Source organism: Vicugna pacos, chromosome 7, assembly GCF_048564905.1.
Source record: "Vicugna pacos chromosome 7, VicPac4, whole genome shotgun sequence".
Taxonomy (NCBI): Eukaryota; Metazoa; Chordata; class Mammalia; order Artiodactyla; family Camelidae; genus Vicugna; species Vicugna pacos.
In genome coordinates this window covers 39,947,468-39,972,305 of record NC_132993.1, presented here as the reverse complement: position 1 = coordinate 39,972,305, position 24,838 = coordinate 39,947,468, and the positions used below count along the sequence as shown (strand labels likewise).

At 34.9% G+C, this 24,838-nt stretch overlaps 1 protein-coding gene across 4 annotated transcripts in view; it reads left to right on the top strand.

Moving 5' to 3' along the window:
* ITPRID1 (ITPR interacting domain containing 1) overlaps window positions 1-24,838 on the top strand; it is a 175,299-nt gene that overhangs the window by 112,711 nt on the left and 37,750 nt on the right. For all 4 annotated transcript variants that reach the window (XR_012074380.1, XM_006201868.4, XM_072964742.1 and 1 more), the window contains one exon: window positions 3,385-3,442. Coding sequence is in view for 3 of the 4 variants with exons in the window: in XM_006201868.4 (XP_006201930.2) it covers window positions 3,385-3,442 (58 nt within the window). In the remaining variant the exon portion in view is untranslated. The remainder of the gene's footprint in view (window positions 1-3,384; window positions 3,443-24,838) is intronic.

Below are 24,838 nucleotides of genomic sequence, written 5' to 3'. Positions count from 1 at the left end.
CCTTGGAGCCCTCTACATGTGAGACACTCTGATCGGCTCTAGGGCGCAGACTCTGTCCTCAGGGGACCCACCGTGCAGTGGCAGCGTTAGGCCTGGGAACCAGTAGCTTGGTAAGGACAGTGACAGCTCTACTGATTAACTTGTATGTCACTAAAGAGACGTGTTTGAGGTATCTGGGGAGTAAGAAAAGGGGGCTGAGAGAATCAAGGAAATTGTAGGATGTTAAAGCTTAGCAATAACTTCAAAAGAAGACCGAGGGTTAGGTGAATATGCCTATTGTTAACTCTCCTCATTCCACAAAGATAAAAATTGCCTCAAAATACATAGCTGCAAATGATTCTAATATCTATGTATATGTATTTATGTATACACGTGTCTTATGTCAGAAATTGTTTTAAGAGCCTTAAAACATTAATCTGACTTTAAAACAGTAGCATAAAAGTGAATAAAAATTATGGGTGGGAAAAAAACAGAGTTTTGGTCAAGTGCCCTGATTTGAACATAAACTGAGATGGCACTAAAAAAAGAGTACATTTTTTCACTCACTCTTGCAAAAAATTGTTTAATTACCAAACTAATAGTTAAATTACTATCAAGAATGTTAAGGAAATCTGCAATTCATTAGTCAGTCTGCTATCTATTTCCCAGGACCCAAACAGGAAATTTCACCAAATTCCAGCTGGTTGACAAGCCTCATTAGACTCTACTGTCTCCTTACTGTCTCTTCTGCTTCAAACTAGACTGACTTAGAGGAAAACAAAGTTCACTGTATGTCATCTATATGTGATAGTACAGGGGGAGATTAATATCATCATATTCAACATAAAGAGCTAAGAAAAGAATGTCAGTCCTAGCATGGTACACTTCCAAATATTCTTAATACTTATTCAAGGAAATATATAAATATATATATACACTAGTATACACAGGGGTAGGAAGAGAACACACTCAGACACCAAAAAAGCAACAAAAAAAATTTTTTAAATAACCTCACGTGTATTGGGGCACACAGTAGGTACTTAGTAAATATTCATAAATGAGTAAATTAACATTAGAAGTATGTGATAATATTAATTCAGTCTGTGAGTGGCTTCCATAGAAAAAACAGAATATGCTGTTGAACTTCATAGCTAACTTTGTGATGTTTCTTTAATATTTGCCTGGATTTGTGTGTATAAGAGTCTGTATGCGTAGGTAATGCAGAGAAAGCCCTTAAAATGATATAAAAGAAACACTAATTGAATTTTGATTTCTTTAAAAATATATTTAAAATATTATATCCTCATCTCACAGATTGGGGGGAAAAATATTTGTTTCACTCTGTACCAATGGATGAGTAAATGAAGCTTGGGTAGTTTGCAGTGTAAACAGGACCTAATGCCAGATTTAATAGTCATTTTTCAATGGCAAATTAAAAGATCTAATTATAAGAAATGAAAAATATGTGTGAAATTGGCAGATTTTCATGGCATTTAAAATATGAGCCAATACATTTAAATATCTACCTATCAGAATTCCAACTCCGATTGGCCAGATTCTGCCTCTAGAGCAGTCTATGATGTTTTCCCTACAGTCCTGCTAAAGGTTAAATATGGCAATGTTTGGCTCACTACTCAAAATTATGATTCCAGCAAAGTTGTACATGGATTTTTAATGCAAAAATCAACATATTTTTGTGTTTAATTTTACTTAGTTAAACTGAGTCTGTTTCTTTCTTTTTTTAATTCCCAAACATATTAACAGAGTTTAATTTAGACACTTCTTGTAGGATGCTTCTTTGTATCTACAATATAACATCTTTAACCTTCCCTCTGCTTACACACAGGACTCCTGCTCTCTGGAGCTCAGACATAGGAATGTTACCCGTATTATTAAACAATGCCAATCAGCATCTTGATTAGGTGGGAAAATTTTCAAAAGTCATAACTATTTCTTTATTTTTCATTTGTTAATAAGTTTGGCCCAGGTGGCATAACTCAAGAATACACCTGGTTTCTATTTTAAATTATTGGGACTTTTTTTTTTTAGTTTTGTTCTGTTTTTTTAATAGATGAATAGATACTTTACATTGCGCTAAGTGGATTTTTCTCTAGGATGATGGTCACAGCAAAAAGAAATTTTTTTCTTATTATACTAAAAAATTTATATGGTGCACACTGGTTTGAGTTACAGAGCTAATAAAAATAATGTTAAGAAGTAAGCCTAACTAATTATAAGTATAAAGTAACTTCTTTGAAAAATAAAAGAGATGAAGGATTAAAAAGAGAGAATAAATATTTCTTACACTGCTGAGCTATGTCCTTATGGTCTTCTGTTTATTCCTAGGTTAAAGGTCATTTTTGGCCATATGTACCACAATGTTTAAAATGTTTACATCCTTTGATTCAGCTTTCAGTATTCAGACATCAATTCCAAATAAATAGTATGACATGTAGAAATAGATTTATGTACAAGTATACTCATATCAGCATCATTTCTATTTGCAAAATTTAGAAAACATTTCAACATTAGGAGAATCAATAAGTAAATTAATATACTTTAAAAATATGGCCTGTTGTGCACTCATTATAGACAGTGTTTTCAAAGAAATTTTATGATGTGGGGAAAAAAGTTCCCTCCAAATTTTGAGTGAAAAAAAATTGACTATGTTGCTATATCCAGAATAAATATATCTAAAAAAACCCTGCAAAGACACACTCCAAAATATTAACAGTAACTGTTTTCTTACTTTCTTTAACTTTTTATACTTATCAAATTTCTATAATAGCTGTTATTATTTTTAAAGACATGTATTATTTTGTTTTAAAAATAATTTTATTCTCATCAATATAGTAGTATTCATTAATTCCTTAAAAAATTTGTAAAATAAATTCTGCTCTCTCAATTTGGAAATCAGATTTTCTTTGAGCAAAATTTCTAAGCTTTATATAGCAACTGAGTTATGTATTTTCTGAATTGTTCGCCATAAAATTAACCAAGTTGTAAATAAATCCCTTAAAGAGCTAAAATTAAATATGGGAAATAACTTGCTTTCTCCAAATGTAATTAAAGCTCTTTGAGAGCAAAAAAAAAATTCTAGATTAATAATAACATTATTATTTAAGTTTAGTTCAAATGTCACATCTTTCAGGCAAGGCCTCTACTCTTCCGACCCAGAAGTGGACTTTCCTGTTCTCTCTTCTTAACTCCCTTAGTTCTTTGACTCTTTGTTATGAGTGCCTTGTACATACCACCTGCCTGCTGCAGACTGTCAGCTCTTAGAGTTCAGAAATCATGTTTAATTCTCTTAACCAGAGCCAGTAGGCACTCATTATATGTTGATTAAATAAATAAAGTGAATTTATTATGAAAGCATATCTAATGAGATTGATTTTGGTGTCTCAGGTCCAGAGCTTTGAAGAAGAGACTGGTAATCCTCTTGACATGGCTTCAGGAACTGTAGGTAAGAATTCATCAAGGGGTACAATTTCATCAATGGTCTTTCAGAAGGAAAACGTAAATAACTAGTACTCCACTTTTTTACTATGTAGAAGTTAAATTATCTTCAAAAGATACCATACTGACTTTCACTATTACTTCCACCTACTACTATTCAAAATACTTGCTACAGAAATGTTCAGTATTCCTGGGGCTAGTGTAGTACGCGATTTGTCTAATGGTAACTCTGCATGACCTGAATAGGCTAATAGAGTGGATTTCACAGAGAACTGGGGCTAACTGAGGAAATACTTTATTCGACTGCCAATTGCTTGATGTTGCACAAGTCATGTCATTTCACAGGGCCTCAATTTTTCCATCTGTAATAAAGAGATAAGTGCAGATAACTTTTAAGTTCTCTGCCAGCCCTCTTTGTCTAAATTAAGTGATTGTATGACCGTCATATTAAACTCGAGGTGGAAACAAGTTGCCTAGATGTAACTTTCCAGTCATCTCTTAGATTGATTTATATTATCCTAGACCATAGAGAAGGAAGTCTTTCCCTACTCCTGGTTCTTATGCTCCCATTCAGTCATCGTTGTGATTCAGCATTTCCATAATCCTTTAACAGCTGAAAGGAGACTGGGGTTAGTGAAGCAAACTATAGCAGATGAAGCTAGTGCGTTTCCTGGAAGAAAATATGCAAATTTTAAATTTAATTTAGTGTAGTGTCAAACACATCTTTTTCATTACAAAGTGTATGTATGGGTCTCATTTTGCTAAATGCTGTTTAGAAATCATGCATTAGTAATTACAGGGTCCTGCTGATTACATAAATTGTCATCCTGCTCTTCAAAGTAATTACCACCTAACCTGCATGGAGGTTTATAAGACAAAAATAAGCATCTGTTTTCCATCTAATTGAATGCCTCTCAGTGAAACTGGAGGTCCCCTTGCCAATAGGAATTGTGTGCCTAGACATTCAATTAAGAGGTCTGCCGATATCATGTAAGTCACCCCAATCATTCTAAAAATTGATTTGGGAAGTTAGACAAAAGCATTTCCTACATTTAATCTCAAATTCAGAGAGCAGCTTAAGGTGGGTGAAGGTTAGCCTAATGAAGGAACATCTGAGTTATAGTAAAGCAAATGCGATTTTATTACTTTCAAAAAAAGTGTTGTTAACCCAACAAAAAATAGGACTGAAAAAACAATAAATGAAACTAGTTTGATTAATGGGGAAAAGGGAAATTACTACTTTGATATATATATATATATATATATATATATATATATATGAATTGCATACATACATTTTAAATATGTGCATACAATATGAATGAATGGTGATACAAAGTTCAAAAGATGACTTTACTCAAAAGATGAAGGTACGTGGACTGTTTGACCAATAGGATATGGCAGAAGTGATGCTGTGCCACTTCCAAGCATAGCCTTCATCCCACCTGGCTGCTGTCCACCCCCCGAGATACCTGCTCTTGGAACAGTCCTTCTGGGAACCTAACCCTCATGCTCTGAAAAGTGCAACACCTAGTTATGACACATGTGTTCACTCCAGTGGGCAGCCTTGAATGAGCTTCCATGTGAATCAATCATCTTAGTTGTCCAGTCCAGTCAAACTCTCAAATGACTCCAGCCCAGATGCCGTCAGACTGCAACTGCATGAGAGAACCCCAGCAACAACCACATAGCTGAGTTGTCAACCCACAGAACCACAAGGAGTCATAAGTTGTAGTATTAAGCAGCATATATGGACACAAATAAATGAAAGCATGTGATGAACTCTTCAAGCACATTAAAAACTTAGTTTAAAGACATTTTAAAGACTATTCATCTACTTATGTACCATGCTCTGAATATTAGCAGAAAAGGTGTATTTAAGCATTTCTCTAAGTGAATTTAATCAAAATTACTTCTTATAAGAGATGAGGATCCAAGGCCATCCTCCCTTTATCCATGAAAAATGATCACTGGAATGACAAAGGAATATAAATATAAGGAGGAAACATATAGCAGTCAATTAAAAAGTTGGGGACAAAGTCACTCATTCATATTCTAGAAGCCTTGAGGAATTTGTGCAGTATATATTGTGGGTGAAGTTGCAGACAGTTCTACAGGAAGAGCTCACCTAGGGTTTAAGGAGACAAGTGCACTGCAGAACTGTATTCACGTGTTAAGTTCATAATTACCAAAAGAATGAGTTAACTGTCAAATTGGACAAGGCATACCTTTCCTGTCACCCTATAATATCAGCAAACACAGCAAAATCACTACAGTACCTAGCAGTTCACAATTGGAGGGTATTCAGAAGAAATGCCTGCCACAAAAGAATGACTGCAAAGAATCATTAGGAATCCTCAGAAATTAATATTCTCAGTGAGATGTATGAAGACTTTGCATTTATGTAAGAGAACAATCTCCAATGAGTAAACATCCTTTTCAGGTAAAATACACAATGTCTGATTCTGCTTCTGATAATAGCTAAGTGACCCCTGACAGGCCAACTCTCCCACAGATAACTATGAATTCTCAACAAAACATTTTAAAACTCCTACTTAAAGGCACTGGAGAGTGAACAAAAGCAGACAGACAGTGGAGAAGGCTTCAACATGTGGGCAGGGTGGGGAGGGGAATGGGACTGGATGAATTTCCTGTTTTTTTCTTTTTTTTAAAGTCTTTTAGCCTGAAGCAGGAGCTAATTGACACCATTCTAAAATTTTAATAGAAATTAGCAGCAGTCTTGTTAGCTAGAAAAAAATCAGAAGACAGAATTTGGAGCAATAACAGAGGCTGGAAAATGAGGGGAGAAATCTCAGAAAGGAGAGAGCCAGAGAGGAGAATCCTCAGACTCTGAGTATGAAATCTATCCAAATTGCTATCCAGTTCTTGAACTAGACATGCATGAGGAAGACTAAGAATCTTAGCTAAGGTTAAAAGAGTGAAATGATACTTCCAATTGGAGTTTGCTTCCAGCCAGTTTTCTGACTGCTAAAGCAGCATACTATTCACCATCCAGGTACAATAAAAAATTACTGGGCATGTGAGAAAATAAGAAAATGTAACTTATACGTAGGCAATTAATAGAGACAAACCATGAGGAAACCAAGATGTTCAGACCAGCAGAAAAGAATTTTAAAGAGTTTATTATAACCATGCTGAAGGATGTAAAGGAAAATTACACTTAACAATGAATGAAACAACAGAAAAATCTCAAAAGCAAAATAGAAAGTATAATAAAAAATGAAATGGAAATTCTATAAATGAAAACTATAATTTCTGAAGTATAAAATTTGATGGATAGGCTTAATAGTAGATAGAACTGAGAAAATAAGGACTTGGAAACTTTAATGTATTATCCAATAAGCTGGAAATTATCCAATAAGTTGAAGAACATGGGGGAAAAAGACATTAAAAATTATATGGAAAAAGTTATGAGTCTCAGGGGCCTGGGAAACAACATCACAAGGTCAAATATACATGCAGTTGCAGTCAGAGAAGGAAAGGATGGAGACAATTGGGTGGAAAAAAAAATCTGAAGAAGTAATGGTGGAAAATTTCCAAAATTCAGTCAGAGATTTACATTTACAGATTCAGGAAGCTCAGCAATTCCAAAGTATGGAAAAAAGAACCAGAAAACTACACTTAAATATAATGTCAAACTTATAAAAAGAAAACAGTCAAAGCAGGTACAGGAAAATTACATATTGCATACAAGAGAATAAAGATTTGAATGACTGAAGACTTCTCATTGGAAACAGTGGAGCCCAGCAGGCAGTTACTGTGAACCAGATCCTGTATGCAGCAAAAGTGTCCCTCAAGAGTGAAAATAAAGACACTTCCAGATTAAAGGAAAGTAAGATAACATTATCAGCATACCTGCGTTGCAAGCAATGCTGCAAGTAGTTCTTCAGACTAAAGATGGGCAGTGAACTGTGATGTTTCACTATACCTCAATGTAATACAGATGACAGTTCTAGCACAGAGGATGGGGAGGTTGGTGAATGGACCAGTACAGCTCAGTGTTTCTACATTTCACATGAAATGGTACAATATTAAATTTAAGTAAAGCTTTGTGGCTATAAAGCAACCATTAAATTACAGAGATATAGCAAAATACTAATAGAAAAATTAAAATATAATTCAAAAAGTACAATGAAGACAGTAAGTGACAGATTGAATTCTTCAGGAAGAGAGCTGAATTATAAAAGCAAGAGACATGTGTGAGAAATCATTTAAGAGCTGAGTGGAAAAATGAAATGGATATAATAAACAAAATGTCAAGGAAGACAGATCCAAGGAGTATTACATAGACGTAACAGGTGGTTAGGGTTGGACTCTTCCCGTCTTAGTTTTGACTGAGATTCTAAAAAAGATAGATTATCAGATATAAAGTCAATATGTGATAAATCTGTATATGCAGCTTTTCTAAGGAAATCGTAGGACCCAGTTCCACAACTCTGGAACCATTCAGCCCACCTTGTATTTAAAGAGGCAACAAGTTGCAGAGACAGAGAAAATATTGCTGAAGATATTTCATTGGCACACAGTAATCCCGGGCTGTGTTCCCTTTCTACCATTTGGAGGAAGACTGGGGATGCTACCTTGAGCCACAAGCAGTAACTCTTTGAAGGAGACCACTCACGGAGCATTTTCAATTTATGTAACAAGGACAGTCACAGTGTGGCAGGCACAGTTCTGTGTACTTCACGTGCATTGCATCATTTAATCCTCAAAATTAACCATTGAGTTAGGCGCTATTATTATTTCTAATTATTAGATGAAGAAACTGAAGCACAAAAAAGTTAAGTAACTTTTCATGGCCTCACAGATAATAAAAAGTGGTTTCAGGTTTCAAATTCAGCCTGGCTAACAGTAGAGTCTGCACTCTTAAACACTGCACCACACAAGTTTGAAATGACTCCTCTGCAGTTGGAAGACATGTGGCTGGTGCATGAGAATAATATGCAGGCTGTGGAGTGGATTGTAACTCCACACTGAGAACTAACTGCTCAAGAACAGGTCAAGAGGGCAAGAGAAGAGATGACCACTGTATTTCATCAATTATAAGATGAACAATTTGTCCTTGAAATCTAGCTACATCTTACAATTGATGTAGGTCATAATTTATTTGACAGAGGTTTTTTTTTTTTCAGTGGTACCTAAATAATGGGAGTCTTAAATTAATGGTATCTCATACCATTTGATGGCAATGGGCATGAAGAAAAGGAAATGTCCCCTGACCAAACTTTGGACCCTGCAGTAGATCATATTTACACAGCCATAACAATGTAAACACTGTTGATTGGTTTTCAGCTTTGAGAATCAACAAATAGACAAACACAGAGAATGATTCTGGTCATATAACAAACTGGAAATATTATCAAACCAAACATTTTGAAGGTGGAATTATAGCTATTAGGAAGTAGTAGATGAGAAGTCTGAAGAAAAGGTGGAGGAAAGGATAAAAACGTTCCTCCAAAAAGAAATCAGAAGGCACCAATGCGTGTGACTGAGGAGTGGTTTCCACAAAAGTGTGAGCAAGCTTAGCAAAACCAACAATGACTGGTGCCAAATCCTAGGTTTAGAAATGCTGGGGAGAAGTTACCACTCTTATGACTGCAGGGGCAGGGGAAGGATTAGTGACTGGATCCTGGAGTGAATAGCTGTATGGAAAACCGTGGCTTTTTGTAGAGAGAGGCAGCCAAGCTGTGGGTGATGCAGCAGGGAGGCAGGTGGGAAAATGAATGCTCCAGACTCCCTCTTTTGCTATCCTCCAGTCTCCAGTGGCCAAGTCTAAGATGATGCCAGTGATCAAGGAACACCATTGATACAGTCTTTATGGGACACACACAGAGCAGGATGGAGAAGAAAGGAGAGTAGGTCTAGAGAAGCAAAGAGAAAATGTTTAGCAGCACAGGGCACTAATGTCTGTACCTTAGACAGAAGGCTGGCAAGGTACTGATTAAAGCTGATGGAATGAAAAAGAAAGAGTTCAGATAGATGATTGACAGACAAAGATAAAGGAAGTGGAGTAGCAGTATAAATTGGCTAAATCTTACCTTTTATGGTGGAATCAGATGGACCTGGATTCAAGTTCTGGCTCGTTTCACTACTTAAAAAAGCTGACCTAGAGCAAGTCAGTCAACTTCTCTGTGTTTCAATGTCCTCAAAGATAAAATAAGAACAATATAATTTATAGGATTATTGTGAAGATCAAATGAGTTAACTCTTGTAAGGGGACTAGAAGTGTGTCTAGAACATGTTAAGCACTCAATAATATGTTGTTATTAACAAGTCAAAAAATAGAAATGAAAGCATATTATTTAGAAATGAACTATATAACCAGAAGAATCACAAATGGAAAGGGTTAAAAGCAATTACCTTTGGGGAATTTCTGTTCATTTTATGGCCTTTGGTACTACCTGGAATTTTTTATGTGTGTATAGTGCTTTGATATAAGTAAATAAATAACATTGCAACAAAAAATAGTTTTTATTAAGTCTAGGCACATGAATGAAATGAGAACACTTGAATATCACAGTAAAATGTATGAAGTACAAACATAAGGTAGGGAAAGGAGTAATTCACAAATTTCCAGACAGAAAAATACAGATTATTTACAAAGTGAAAAAATTCCAACTTGTCATTCACAATGCTAAATGGCTGGTGGGAATAAACTAATATATGGAAGAAGCAGGAAAATGTGAACCAGTGATCTTTTACCCATTCATACTTTTTTCTATATGCAAGGGCAGCATAAAGTCATTCTCAAAGGGGAACTCATTGAAGTATTTGCTTCACTACCCTTCCGGGACAATGTCCTGACTAAGATGCTACTCAAAATAATGTACTGTAGAATAATTCAAGTAAGGTATGAACTCAAGTAAAACCTAACTAAACATACCAAATTAATTAATTATTGTTAAAAATTTGAAAAGAAAATATTGCAAAGTAACTTGGGATAAAAATAAAATTTACAATAATGATTTGTTTAAATTCTATTTTATTGCAACTAACTATTGTGAAATGTTGGAAATAGGATAAAAGAGAAATAAAGACAAAAACTAATCAGGGTTTATAATATTAAAATCTAATAAAGTGTACTTCAAGGTAAAAAAAAAACAGAGAGAGAAGACTTTAAAAAATTAATCAAAATTATAATCCTTATGTAAGATTTAACAATTATGAATCATTACATACCAAGTAATTGACATTCAATATATAAAGGCTGATTTTATGAATTTGTAGAAAGCCCCTACAAATTAATCTAGAAAAGTAACACTATTTCAGTAAAAATTTTGATAAAGTTTTTTTTTTTGTGGAACCTGCAGAATTGTCCTAAAATTCATATATACCCATAAAGAACCAAGAAAAGCTAAGACAACTATGAAGATCATGGAGGAGGGACCTGCCCTATTAGAAACTGAAAGACTTGTTACATAGTTATTGTAAGTAAGTCTCTGTGTCATGGCTAAAATAAATTTAAATAGTGGATCAGTAAAATAGGTCAGAAACAGATCCAACCCCACATACATAATAAGTCAGAGACAACATTTCAAAATCAAAGGAGAAAGGGTGAATGTGATAGATACAATGAATTGGTCATTCATATGGAAAAGGCAGAAAATTAAACCGTTGGCTTGCCTCACCCACAAAGATAAATTCCAAGTAGAGCAAAGGTCTAAATGTGAAAGGCAAAGCATTGGTACTTACAGAAGAAAATACAGAGGGATACATTTATGACCTCAGAGAAGAAACAGTTTCTTAAACAGGACACTCAAAAAAACAAACAAACAAACAAACACACTATAAAGAGAAATACTGATTTTTGAAAAGACTTCATTATAATTATTAATATTGGTTCAACAAAGATAGCATAAATCATATTCAAAGACCAATCACGAAGTAGAAGGTATCTGCAATTTATTATACAACAAAATATTTGTTCCCAGAATAATAGATAATTTCTAAAAGTCAATAAAAAAGGCAAATGACTTTTAAAAAGGACATAAATATACAAGTCACAGAAAAGTTGGCCAATAAGAAGAAAAAATGCTTCATCCCATTATAATCAGGGATAGATAAATTTAAATAAGATACTATTTTAAACCCAAAATATTGGCAAAATTTAAAAATTGTGATACTCTCAAATGTTAGTGAGCCTGTGGAAAGAGGGGAGAGCCCTTACCCTGCTGGTGAGATTATAAATTGGTACAACCATTTTGCAAAGCAATTTGCAAAGCAGTTTAGCAAAATCTAGTAAAGTTTAAGATGCACAGGCTCTGTGACTCAGCCATTCCATTTTTTAGTATATGCCCTAGAGAGAGCCTCACATATATGCAGAAGAATTGGAGGTATAAGAATACTTTTTTCACAACACTGAAATAGCAAAAAACTGAAAACAACCTTACAGCAATCAAATCAATAAGAAAAATTTTAAAGATACCATAATATAGTCATATAGTAGAATAGTACACAGCAGTGATGATAAACAAACAAGTTAATGTATCTACCTGGGAAAATACCACAAATATAAGGTGAGAGAAAGCAAATCACATTTGGGTGTATACAATACATAAAATATACAACATTTGTTCTGTATTAATCCATATTAAAGCAAAAGCACAAAAATATGCAAGGAAAAATATAAATACCAAATTCAGGACCCTGGTTAACTGGGAAGGAAGGAAAGGACAGAGGACATGGGATCAGGACAGGGCTTCCACTGCATCTGTGAATTTCCCTTTTGAAAACAATCTGAAATAACTATGGCAAAATGTTATATTTTAGTAGACCTGATGGGTGGTTACAAGGAATAGGTATTTGTTGTGTTATTTTTCTGTACTCTCTACTGTTTGAAATATTTCCCAATGTGAGAACATTTTAAAACCAAAGGTATCAGTAGGAATTTTACTAAACAAAATAATGTTTACTAAACAAAAAAATTACAACAGTAATCTAAGAAATACAAATTTAAATTACACTAAAATAGACAAAGGAGTCAATCGATTAAGTTTTAAGAAATCATATAATCTAATGTCGGCAAGGATATACATTGCTTTCTGAAGGCAATATAACAATTTATATCAGAAACCCTGCAAATGTGTTTACCTTCTGACCTGCGTATGCCTTCTAGAAAGTTATCCTAAGATAATTATAAAAAAGGTGTGAAAAATTAAAACTAGCTTAGATATTCAACATAGAAAATTGTTTAAATAAATAATGCTGCATTAAATGGAATATCACACAGTCATTAATGAGAACACAACTGATATTTCATGCCACAGTGGCTAAAGGCTTAGAGTTAAGAGATAAAAACAAGTCATAAAATAAAATGCATGTCCCTACATAAAAATCTCAATTTTCTTATATAAAATTACATATCTAATCTATATAATACACATAAAAGTTACATCTGAGATAAACTATAGGTAAGAGTTTGGTGACCATCTCATGGTGATGAGTTTCAGGTAATATTTTTTTCTTTCTCCTTCTTACTTTTTATATTGTACAAATTTAAATGTTTCAAACAAGTTTCTAACCTTACCCCTCCAACAAAAGATTCTAGTAATTGATCATTTGAGAGAGAAAAAGAGGGAGAGATCACAGTGTCAATAATGACCATCTCTAGATGACAGAATTCCGTCCGTTTTTTCCTTCTTTTGCTTATCTGTATTTTCTTTTGTCTACACAGAATAATCATTCAACAAAAATAATTCTAAATGTTAATTTTTACAATTTGAGTATATTTAGGGATTTAGTGAGAGCTAAATTATTAAGGTTTTGCTCATGGGATTTTTGCTCCAAAGCAGATTTGGAAAAGGTTACTTTGAAGAGGTAACTTTGATATCCTGTCTCCAAGCTGGTCTTCTTTCTCATCAGTTACCACTAAACTAGAATCTATTTATTCCCTTTCAGTTCTTCGCTTCCCTTCTCTCTCTCTGTCTCTCTCTATCTCTCTCTGTCTCTCTCTCTCTCTGTCTCTTGCTCTGTCTCTCTCTCTCTCTCTGTCCTTCTGTCTCTCTGTCTCTCTCTCCTCTCTTTCCTGTGTTATTTCAAAGAGGCTGCTATTCTTTTAGAACAACACCAAAAGTGGCCCATTTCCTTTCTTAGGCAGACAAATGCCATAGTCCCTGCTATTCTTCCTCCTTTATTTCCTTACCTGTAACCTCTTCCCTTATGCTACTCTTACCCTTGGAAAATGGCATCTCCACAGGACTTACTGGAGAAACTGTAACCATTTGCTCCCTTGCACTAAACTGTGTTCCGCTTTGGGGTAGGAATCTTGTCTTATTTACCTAGTATTCCCAGGCCTAGGACAGTCCCTGACCCATCAGAGAACCCCACACATACGTGTTGCCTCCCCACATTGGTCATGTCGCCATCTGGGTTTCTCTTGTCTTACCCAATTCTAATTCACCGGTGGTGCATTATGGGCAGAGTATAATGACTGTCTTAAAATGTAGTATGTGGTTTTTTTAATGATTTTGTTGGCATGGATTTCAATATTTACAAATTAGGAATGTATCCAATTTGAATATTCCTTTCAAATCTATGAATTGCTACTTCATTTTTTCATATTGTATTTAGTACTAAGTAATATAGACAATTTACTTCACTTTTGTACACATTCCAGCAACATCTCTCAGAAAGTTGGTTTACCTAAATATACATGGAATCTGATGCTTAACTTTATATTCCAATAAGTTGCGATTCTTATTAGGGCACAGTTCGTTGTTAATTAACAGTTTACATCAATATACAGATTTGCAGTGTCCCAAGCAGTTTTAATTACATTACTTAATGTAATGATCACACTACCCTTTCTTCTTTAGAAATAAGACATCAACAAATTGAGTAATTTGACTAAGTTTACACAACTAGCAAAGGGAAGGACCAAAATTAAAGCCAAGATCTTTTGAGTTCAAATCTAGCCCTCCATCCATACTTACTAACTCATTCAACAAATATTCAGTGAGCACTTACACATACAAGAACCCGTTCTAGGTGCTGGGGGTACAGATTCAAACCAAACAGAACCTAGTCTCATGGAGTTTACAAGAGTTAGGAGAAACCAATTAATTATTAAAATACAATTGTGATGTAAGTGTCAAGAGGAAAAAGCAAAAGATAAATCGAAAGCGCTAACATCCAGGAAAGAGCCAAGTCAGATCTGAGTGCCTTGATAAAGCATCGCTTTAACTTCTTGGCAAAATTTGAGTGCTGACTCCATGTCAAGCACACGTCCAGGCACTTTCCATCACTGAATCCTCCCTCAGAGTTGGATTCTGTTATTATCATTCCCTTGCACAGATGAGGAAGCTGAAATAGAGAGATTGTGTAGCTGCCCATGGCTACACATCTCAGAGCCCCTGACTGTCCTTTGTTTCTGATTGCCCTCTAAATTAATCTTGACAAAATGCTTGTGGTAGTAAGCTGTTAGCACTTGCCTTAAATCCTAGTGCATATAGGCAATTGAAACAACAAAATTGCTCAAACATAAAACAAACTTAGATCGTGGAACTCAGAAGATACTGATTTCTGTACTACTTTGCCATCTGCGGTTTCATCCTTCAGTTGTTACCACTGGCCTCCCTGATGACGTGATTTGCTAACTTGAAGGTAAAAATGGACTCTGTTGGCACTGAGACGAAAGACGGAGTGCCCACCTCTTTTGTTGTTTGGTCTGGGTAGTGGTGTTGGTTTGGGGGGAACTAGTGCACAGGGAGGAGGATGGCCAGAGTGAAAGGAACTGATCGCTGGGCACTGCCTGTTCACACAACAGATTAGGACCAGGACACTGATGGAGCACAAGTCTTGGTGGCTCTGTCCCTTGGCTTAGTCGCCTGGCCTCAATTTGAGTCCAATTGCTTAATTTTCTGCACACCCATGAAAGCCAATTCCCATGCTGCTCTGTGTCTTCTTTATATTTCTCCATAATGCCGTCTCTGGCTGTTTAACTGCAGCAGGCTTTATGATAAGGGTTGCTGTTTGGTTTGTTTTTTTTTTTTTCTTCTTTGGCAGTAGGCAAAGACTTAATTTTAAAAGACACACTCAAACTCAAACAGCCCTGAACGACTTACACGGAAAGCAGGGTGTTTTCTAGGCTTGTTTTTGAAATATTGCAATTTTTTTATTAGGCAATTTTATCATTGTTATAAATAAGTAATTGTACTGGGGAGAAGGGATAATCCTTATTTAATTAAATTCATCTATACTCCCAGGTTGGCAGCAACAAGACATATGTGAGACTAATACCCACAGCCTGCCTCTTTGCATGTGCAATTAAAAATTCACTCTACAGTAGCACTGCCAGTTTCGTGTTGCTTTTGGCATTTACAAATTCTTTTATTTTGTGACTTTTTTTTTTACCATACACATATGCTGGAGCAGATGTTGCTTATTTGTTGTTTATTCAAATCTGTAGGCTCTGGCAGCTAACTCCATTGTTCTGTAATGAAGCTTTATTCACTGTCCTGTATTAGGACCCAGCGCCTGCACGAGAGGCTGCGTTGGCTCCCAGTAGGACGCCACAGTTATTGCCCTTGTAGTTGGCTGTTTATAGTCGGAAGCCTGCACTGGGGGAAAAAAACAACAACAAAGGGCTTGGTGATTACAGTCGGGGTGAAGGGAAAGGAGTGGGCAGGAGGGTCACCCTGAGTTATTCTGCTCTGTAGTTCTGCCCGGTGGCCTCAGCCTGGCATCCCAGCTCATCTGCTGTGGGGATTTGGTGTCTGAGGCTGGGAAGCATTTCCTTCCTGTTCTTTCTCTTCTTTTTCTTTCTTTTCCTCTCTCTAGTTATTAAATTTGTTCACAGGCAGGGTGTTTAGTGCATCTCCTCACCCTCATTCCACCCCCTTATTTCCAGGGCATACATAGATTCATTAACAGGCACGCTCGGTCCAGCACAAAACTGTTTCTTCCATGTATCACACCCTCATCACATCTTTCCTCATCCACGTATTATTTCTGGCTCCCTGTGTCTTAGGGGTAGCCACACTTCATAAAGTTGAGAATGTCAGGTCCATGTTGACCAAAATAAAGACCTGCTGATCCCTAGAGCTCCGATGCCAATTTGGAGACATTCGCCTTCTGGAAAACCCCTGTCTTGGCCAGGAGGCAATCAATCAGAGATGTAACCACCTCCATCTGGCACATTATGACATGGAACCTCACTATTAACACATTTGTGATTCATCTTGTCCCAACGAGTGGTGCCAGGGATCAAACCACATCCTCCCTCCCCGTGGCAGCTGGGAGCATCTAGCTTCCCAGCATGCAGAGTTAACACATTGGCTCCTGTGACATCGCAAGTAACAATTCTTTTAATTATCACACCTTCCCTCCCCCTCCCCACCCACTCCACAGACATTTTGGCACCATGGGGATATTTTGCAGCCGGCAAGCAGTACTTTTCTTGATTGACGGAGTATGTTCCAATAGCATGAAGCAGTACTTTTCTTGATTGACGGAGTATGTTCCAATAGCATGAAGCCTAGTATCATCCACTATCGAATGAAAGGGGCAGTTGCTTGATGCTAAGTTCTATAGCTATAAGTCTACACTTGTTTAGAGCTTTTACTTCCATAAGGATGTTGTAGTGTTTGTTCATAATTTTTTTTAATTTATTTCTCCCAATAGTCTATACATGAATATTTCCTTAGGATTGAATTCAGGGTCTTTCCCATTCTGGCCTCGGTCCATCCTAACAGTCCTAATTCCTTTCCTACAACCCAAACTGCCTGTGTTGGGGTTGCTTTGAATCCCGCAGCATTCCCCACCTTTACATCTTTGTAGTGCATTGCTCCCATTTCATGGAATCCACTTCCAGTTTCCTTTTCTACACTCCAAAAGCCAAGGTCTCAGTTCAGTTACTACCTCTTCTGTCATCTCCTCCAAGAACCCTATTCCCCAAGATACTCCTCCTTCAGTGCTCCCAAAAATGTTCATATGCTTTTATCATAGGCCTGAACACAGTTTGCCTTGAATTATAATTAGCTGCTGGAAAACATAAGTCCCTAACTAAATTGTTATTTCTTTTATGGATTCTTTGCATTCATCTTTATAGCCATGTCTTGAGTAGGGGTTGGCATCACATCTACAGAAGGATTTGCATGGGAAATGGGTTTAAGGATGAGGACTGAGTCTATATTCAGCATTCTGTATGCCAGGCATCACACAAAGCCCTTTACATTCTTAATTCATCCTTAAAAAAACCATAGGAGTAAGTGGATTTTACTCCCATTTTACCGATGAGGGAGCTGAGGCTCAGAAAGGATAAGTAAGTGATTCAAGGAAATCTAGCTATTAAGTGACTGAGCTAGGATTCACAAATCTATCTGATCCCAAAGCTTTTATTCTTGCCACAACATTCCTCTGTTTCCCTAGCAAAAATGTTAATGTTATTTTAGAATAGTCAAAATACCACCCTAATATAAAAATACAGATAGAATTAGATTTACAATTCAACAGAGAAAACACTGCTATATTTATAAGGGGATATTAAAATCAAAGTATATTACTGTGGTTGAAATGATCCCCACCAAAAAGTGGAACAAATCAAAGTTTATGATTTAACAAGAGTTGAGTTTATTTAAATTCAGCCTTAATAATAACAATTATTATTATTATTAGTTTATTATTTATATTATAGATTATATTTTATTATATAATATATAAATATATGATAATATATTTATATATTATTTATATGTATTGTTATTTATATAATGTTTATATAATAGTTTAACAATTACATATATTATTATATAAATCATAATTATTGAAGCATTATAATTACTTAGATGATAATTGTTAAACTATTACTATTATTATTCATATAATTATTTTTATTATTTAGTCCTCCACAGAACTATGCTGGATGAAAATAAACAAGAGCATTTTTTCTATGCCCCTTATGAAAATTAATTAATTTTTTTATTTAACAAGTGATATGTTTCAGGGTTTTTTCCAAAGGATATCTTATATCAGATATGAAACCAAGAATCCTTTATTTTGTTTTAGCCTGAGAGGTTGTTTGGGAAGAAATTAGAAAATCAATCTCTCACAGGTCCTTTTGAGCCTGGAAAGGTGCTTCTGGAAGGAATGGAGGGTGTGACCAAGGTGGCTGATAGAAGCCACTAAAGAGGAAGAAAGAAGGGGTAAATGGATGCATTTCAAATGCTCTTTATCACACAGTTTATCCCCCATTCTTGCCATAGCTCAGTTCCACCACTTTTCCCCGACTTCTTCCTAGCTCCCTTTGATTACTGGCCAAGTGAAAACACAAAACCATTCAGGGCGAATATTGCATCAAGAAACTTGGTTTTAATAAGGGATTTTGTGTGTTGCCAAAAGTCCCAGGTAGTATGAAATCAAAGTGAAGATCAGTGGCTTGTGGGAGAGCAAGGGGGAAATCGTAGTATCCCACGTCGTTTTCAAGAATCCGTTGGAAAGAAGATCCCAGTTCTTGTCTCGTGTAGCAGACATCATCCTGTTATGATAAGCGCAAGGCTCTAGAAAAGTTCGAGCAAATGAAAAGGACACCGGCCCTAGCAGAGGCTTTGAGTATTCGGGTTTTCCTTCCATAGCTGATCTTATGCTGGCTGCTCTCCTCTCCTTGGAAAAGGAGTTGCCATTTCCCCCTCTTAGCCTTCCCTGGGGCAGTTGAAGCCAGAGGTGAGGCTGGTTCTTCTCCCTGGGAAGAACGGTTAGAGAGCGGCTCAGAGCCAGAGCAGCTGAGGGTTTGATTGGTGTTCTCCTGCTGCCAACTCTGGGCTGCTTCTGGTGCCCACACAGACTCCAGCGATGATCTCTGACATGGTCTGTTTCCTTCGGCATGTGCAGTTTGCCCACCTGCATGGCAATCACACGGGTTTAACCTTGGTCGTGGTCTGATGCATTAGCCAATAGGGTTTAAAATTTATTTTATGAAATACAACACGATACAAACTTGTAAATATTCTGTTTTCATTGAATGACTTTCTTTTTAAAAATGTGTAGAGTCTACAGGGAGTTTCAAAGTTCTATTTTTATCATTATTGTTCCTGTTGTATTAATGGATAATATTATTAGTATCAACTTTTGCCTCCGGAAAAATACGACTATTTCAAAACCCAGTGTTGGCTCTTTGTTAACTATAAAGTGAACGAATTATGATTTACTAGCAGTCCAGAGACGCTGACACGCATACCCTGGTAGTCTAGTGGGGGACCTGACACCTATTGGAAGCTCAAAAAGTGTTTGTTCAATGGATGAATGAGACAACAAAGATTTCTCAGGGGCTGTGTTTCTGCCGATGATTAAAAGACAAAATCAAGCTCCTTTCTAAATGTCTTCACAGTGCAGTGATATGAGAGAGAGAGGAAGAGTCAGAAACTCATGATGGCCAAACTCCAAAAGCTTAAATAAAACCAAGGTCACTTAGATAACATTTTGCCAAGATATATACTGCAGTACCATAGATTTCTGTTGACCTATTGATAAAGAGATTTGATTGAGAAGAATAAAAGATTTTTAATGCCCATCAGACTATCATTTTCAAATATAAGTATTGAATAATGTATCAACTGGGGGTTTCATCAAAGAAATTGAAAGTTTACATAGAGATACTGAATAAAAGAATGGACCAAGATAATTTTGGCAAAGTATTGTTTTTCTTTTTATTTTCCTTTGTGTATATTGCCAGCTCTTCCTACACTTCCCAGTACCTTCTCAATATATTTTTTCACAAAATAAATTTTTACATCAGGTAAGCTAGCACATCTAATCATTTCAGTTTACTCTTGGCATCCATCCTTATTTCCATTCTTTTTTTCTCTGGAGAGAATGATTGCTAAGCCTGCTGTGAAACTGTCATCCTCGGGGATTTTCCTTCACTTTTTTCTTTCTACATCTTTCTGGATTAGATTATCTTCCTCCTAGAACTCATTTCTTTCTTTGGGTATTCTTTTTTTTTTTTGAGAACATCCTCCAGTCATTTCATTTAATAAAAAGGATATTTAATCAGAAAGCAAAGCTCTGCTCTCAGCATCAACTAGATGGTGACTCTTAAAGCCTGGTGCACAGTTGTCACTTTAGGAATTCTTATCATCACCAACTTGGAGATTCCTTGAATTAACTGGATCTTTATTTATCTCCTGTTTTTTGTTTGTTTGTTTGTTTGTTTTGGTATTTCTCTATTTTAATGCCTTCACTTTAATGGAAGATGGTCTCCAGTGGCTTCCAAAGAACTGTGCCAAAGAGCTGAAAGTTTTAGGACATTGTGTATCTGAAAATGTCTTTATTCTGCCCTCACAGTTGATTAATGTGTTGGCTCAGCATCAAATTCTAGGTTCAAAATCATTTCTTTCACAATTCTGGAGGCCTTGCTCCATTGCCTTCTTGCTTCCAATGTTATATGTTGAGAAGTTTAAAACCATGGTGAAGATTGTTTTATTTTTCTCTCTCTTTAGAAGCTTGTGTCATGTTTTTGAGATTCATCTATGTTGCAGCATTTATCAGTACTTTATTCCTTTTTATTAATGAATAATATTCTATTATGGATATGCCAGATTTTATTTACCCATTCATCAGTTGATAGACCATTGGATAGTTTCCACGTTTTGGATATTGTACATTCATGTATTAGTTTTTGTGCAAACATACATTTATATTCCTCTTGGTAATTTACCTAGAAACAAGATTTGCTGGGTCATATGGTAGCCCTCTGTTTAAAATTTTGAGAAACTGTCAAACTGTTTCCCAAAGCAGCTAAACCATTTTACAATCCTGCCAGCAATGAATGAGGATTCCAATTTTCCTCATCACTGTCAACTTTGTTATTATCTCACTATTTATTTTAGCCATCCTAGTGGTATCTTATTGGTATCTTATTTGCATTTCCCTGATGGCTAATGAGAGCATTTTTTCATGTCTTTATCAGCCACTTGTATAACTTGTTTGGAGAAACATTTTCAAATTCTTCGCACATTTTAAACTGGGTTATTTGTCTTTTTGTTTATGAGTTGTAAGGGTTATTTACATATTCTATATAGAAGTCCCTTATCACACATGTGATTTTCAAATATGATTTTCTGTTCTGTGGTTTGTCTTTTCATTCTCTTGATGGTGTCATTTGAAGCTCAGTTTTAAATTTTGATGAAGTCCAATGTGTCTGTCTTTCTCTTGTTGCTTGTGCTTTTGGTGTCATATCTAAGAAACCATTGCATAACACAAGATCATGAAGATTTACTACTATGTTTACTTCTAGGAGCTTATGGCTTTAGTTCTTACAAAACTGTTTATGATCCATTTGAGTTAATTTTTGTATATGATCTGAGGGAGAGGTCCACCTTTATCCTTTCACATGTGAATATTTAATTCGCCCACCGCCATTTGTTAATAAGACTATTTTTAGTACTCTTGTTGCAAATCAGTTGACTATACATGTAAGAGTTTATTTCAAAGCTCTCTTAATTGAATGCCACTGATATACATATATATATGTGTGTGTGTATGTGTGTGTATATATATAATATATATGTAAATATAAAATACATATATATATATACATATATATATATATATATATCTCCTATTCCAATACCATATGATCGTCATTATATGGCTTTGTAGTAAGTTTTAAATCAGAAAATCTAAGTTTTCCAATTTTGTTCTTCTTTTTGAAGATTGTTTTGGTTACTCTGGTTCTTCTGCATTTCATATGAATTTTAGAATCAGCTTGTTAATTTCTGTTTTTAAAAGGCAGCTGGGATTTTGATAGAAATTATATTGAATCCTCAAATCAATTTGGAAACTATTGCCATCTTTATAATATTAAGTCTTCTGATCCATAGTACAGGATGGTTTTCCATTTATTTGGTCTTCCTTAATTCCTTGCAACTATGTTTTATAATTTTCCATACATAAGTCTTACAGTACTTTCGTTAATTTTTATTCTAAGTATTTTTTCTTTGTGATAATATTGTAAATGGAATTGTTCTCTTGATTTCAATTTTGGACTGCTCATAGCTAGTGTATAAAAATGACATTGATTTTCTTATATTGATCTTGTATCCTACAACTTTGCGAAACTCATTTTATTAATTCTAATACTTTTTTAGTGAATTTCTTAGAATTTTCTATAAGATCATGTTATCTGCAAATAGAGATGGTTTTTTACTTCCTTTTCAATCTTGATGCCTTTTAGTTCTTTTCTTCTTCTCCTCCTCCCCCTCCTCCTCTTTTTCTTTGCTAATTTTCCTAGAAAGAGAAGTGAAGAAAGTGGACATCTTTGTCTTACTCGTCATTTTACAGGGAAAGCCTTCAGTCTTTTACTATTAAGTATGATGTTAGCTGTGGTGTTTTGCAGATGGTGCTTATCAGGTAGGGGGTGTTCAGTTCTATTCCCAGTGTGTTGAGTTTTTTTTTGTTTTTTTGTTTTGTTTTGTTTTGTTTTTGTTCTGTTTATCGTGAGAGAGCATTAGATATTGCCAAATGCTTTTTTTTTACATCAGTTAACATGAACGTGTGCATGTGGTTCTATTCAGATTTTCTGTTCCTTCAAAAGTAAATTTCAGTAGTTTGTGCCTTTATAAGAATTTATCCATTTTATCTAAATCGTCTAATTTTTCATGCATGGTATTGCCATATAATCCTTTTTAGTTTAGAAAGTTAATAATGTCTCCTCTCTCATTCCTGATTTATTAATTGAGCCTTCTCTCTTTTTTCTTGATCAGTCTAGCTAAAGTTAGTCACTTTTGTTGATCTTTTCAAAGAACCAACTTGTGTTTTCTTATTCTTGCTGTTGTTTTTCTATCCTCTATTTCCTTTACCTCTGCTCTAGTCTTTATTGTTTTTCTTTCTCCTTGTTTTTCATTTTGTTTGCTCTTCTTTTCTGTAGCTTTTTAGGGCAGAACATTGGGTAATTGATTTCAGGTGTATTTTTTTTAATATAGACATTTACAGATATAAATTATCTTTGAAGCACTGCTTTACCTGTATTGCATAAGTTTTTTACATGTTGTGTTTTGGTTTTCACTCGTCTTGATATATTTTCTAATTTCCCTGTGCTGTCTTTGACCCATTACGTATTTAGGAGTATGTTGTTTAATCTCCACATATTTGTAAACTTCCCAAATTTCCTTCTGTTATTTATTTCTAGTTTAATTCCATTGCAATCAGAAAACATACTTGGCAAGATTTCAGCCCTTTTAAATGTATTGAAGCTTATTTTATGGCTTAACATGATCTATCCTGGAGAACGTTCTGCATACACTTGAGAAGAATATGTATTCCCTAGATGTCTAAATGGTCTAGTTCATTTATAACATTGCTCAAGTCTTCTACTTTTTAGTTGTTCTCTCCATTATTAAAGGGAGTAGTGAAGTCTCCAGTTGTTAGTGTTGAAATTTTTTACTTCTCTTTTTAGTTCTGCCAGTTTTTGTTTCATATATTTTGGAGCTTTTTGGGGGTACATATGTGTTTTAAATTGTTTTGTCCTCTGATAGATAGACTTTTAACATTAAACAGGGTCTTTCTTTGTCTTTAGTAACAATTTTTGTCTTAATGTTTATAAAAGGTAACATAACATAAAATAATCTAACCCAGGTTTTTTTATTGCTATTTGCAAGGTGTATCTTTCTTCCTCATTTTACTTTGAATTTACTTACTTCTTTGGATCTAAAGTATATCCCCTATTGACTGCATATAGTTGGGTCGTATTTTTTCTTATTCTTCCTATCTCTTTTGATTAGAGTGTTTCGGTTATTTAAATTTAATGTAATTATTGATAGGGTGGAATTTATGCATGCCACTTTGCTATCTGTTTTACATATCTTATATCTTTCTTATTTCTGCATTAATGGATTTTTCAGTTAAATAAGTATTTTCTTGTGTGAATTTTAATTATCTTGTTTTTTAATTATATTTTTAAGTTACTTTCTCAGTGGTTGCCTTGGGGATAATATCTTAAAACAATCTAGCTAAAATTAATACCAACTTAATTTCAATAGTATATAAAAATTTTGCTCCAATATAGCATCATTCTCTCCTCCCTCATTTGAGTATTATTGCCATACAAATTATATTTTTATACATTATAATTCTGTTAACTGAGTTTTATACTTGTTCTTTATTAAATCATCTTTTAATTCAGATAAGAGAATAAAAGAATTATAAGCAAAAAATGTGGTATATACATAGAATGAAATATTATTCAGCAATAAAAAGGAATGAAAAAAGAATTATAAGTAAAAATACATTTTTATTATCTTTATATTGTTTTTTGCCAATACAGTTACCTTTACTGCAGCTTTTTATGTCTTCGTGTGATTCTGAATTACTCTTGGTGCTTTTTCACTTCAGCTTGAAGGACTTCCACCAGTTTTTCTCATAGGACAGGTCTGCTAGTGATAAATTCTCT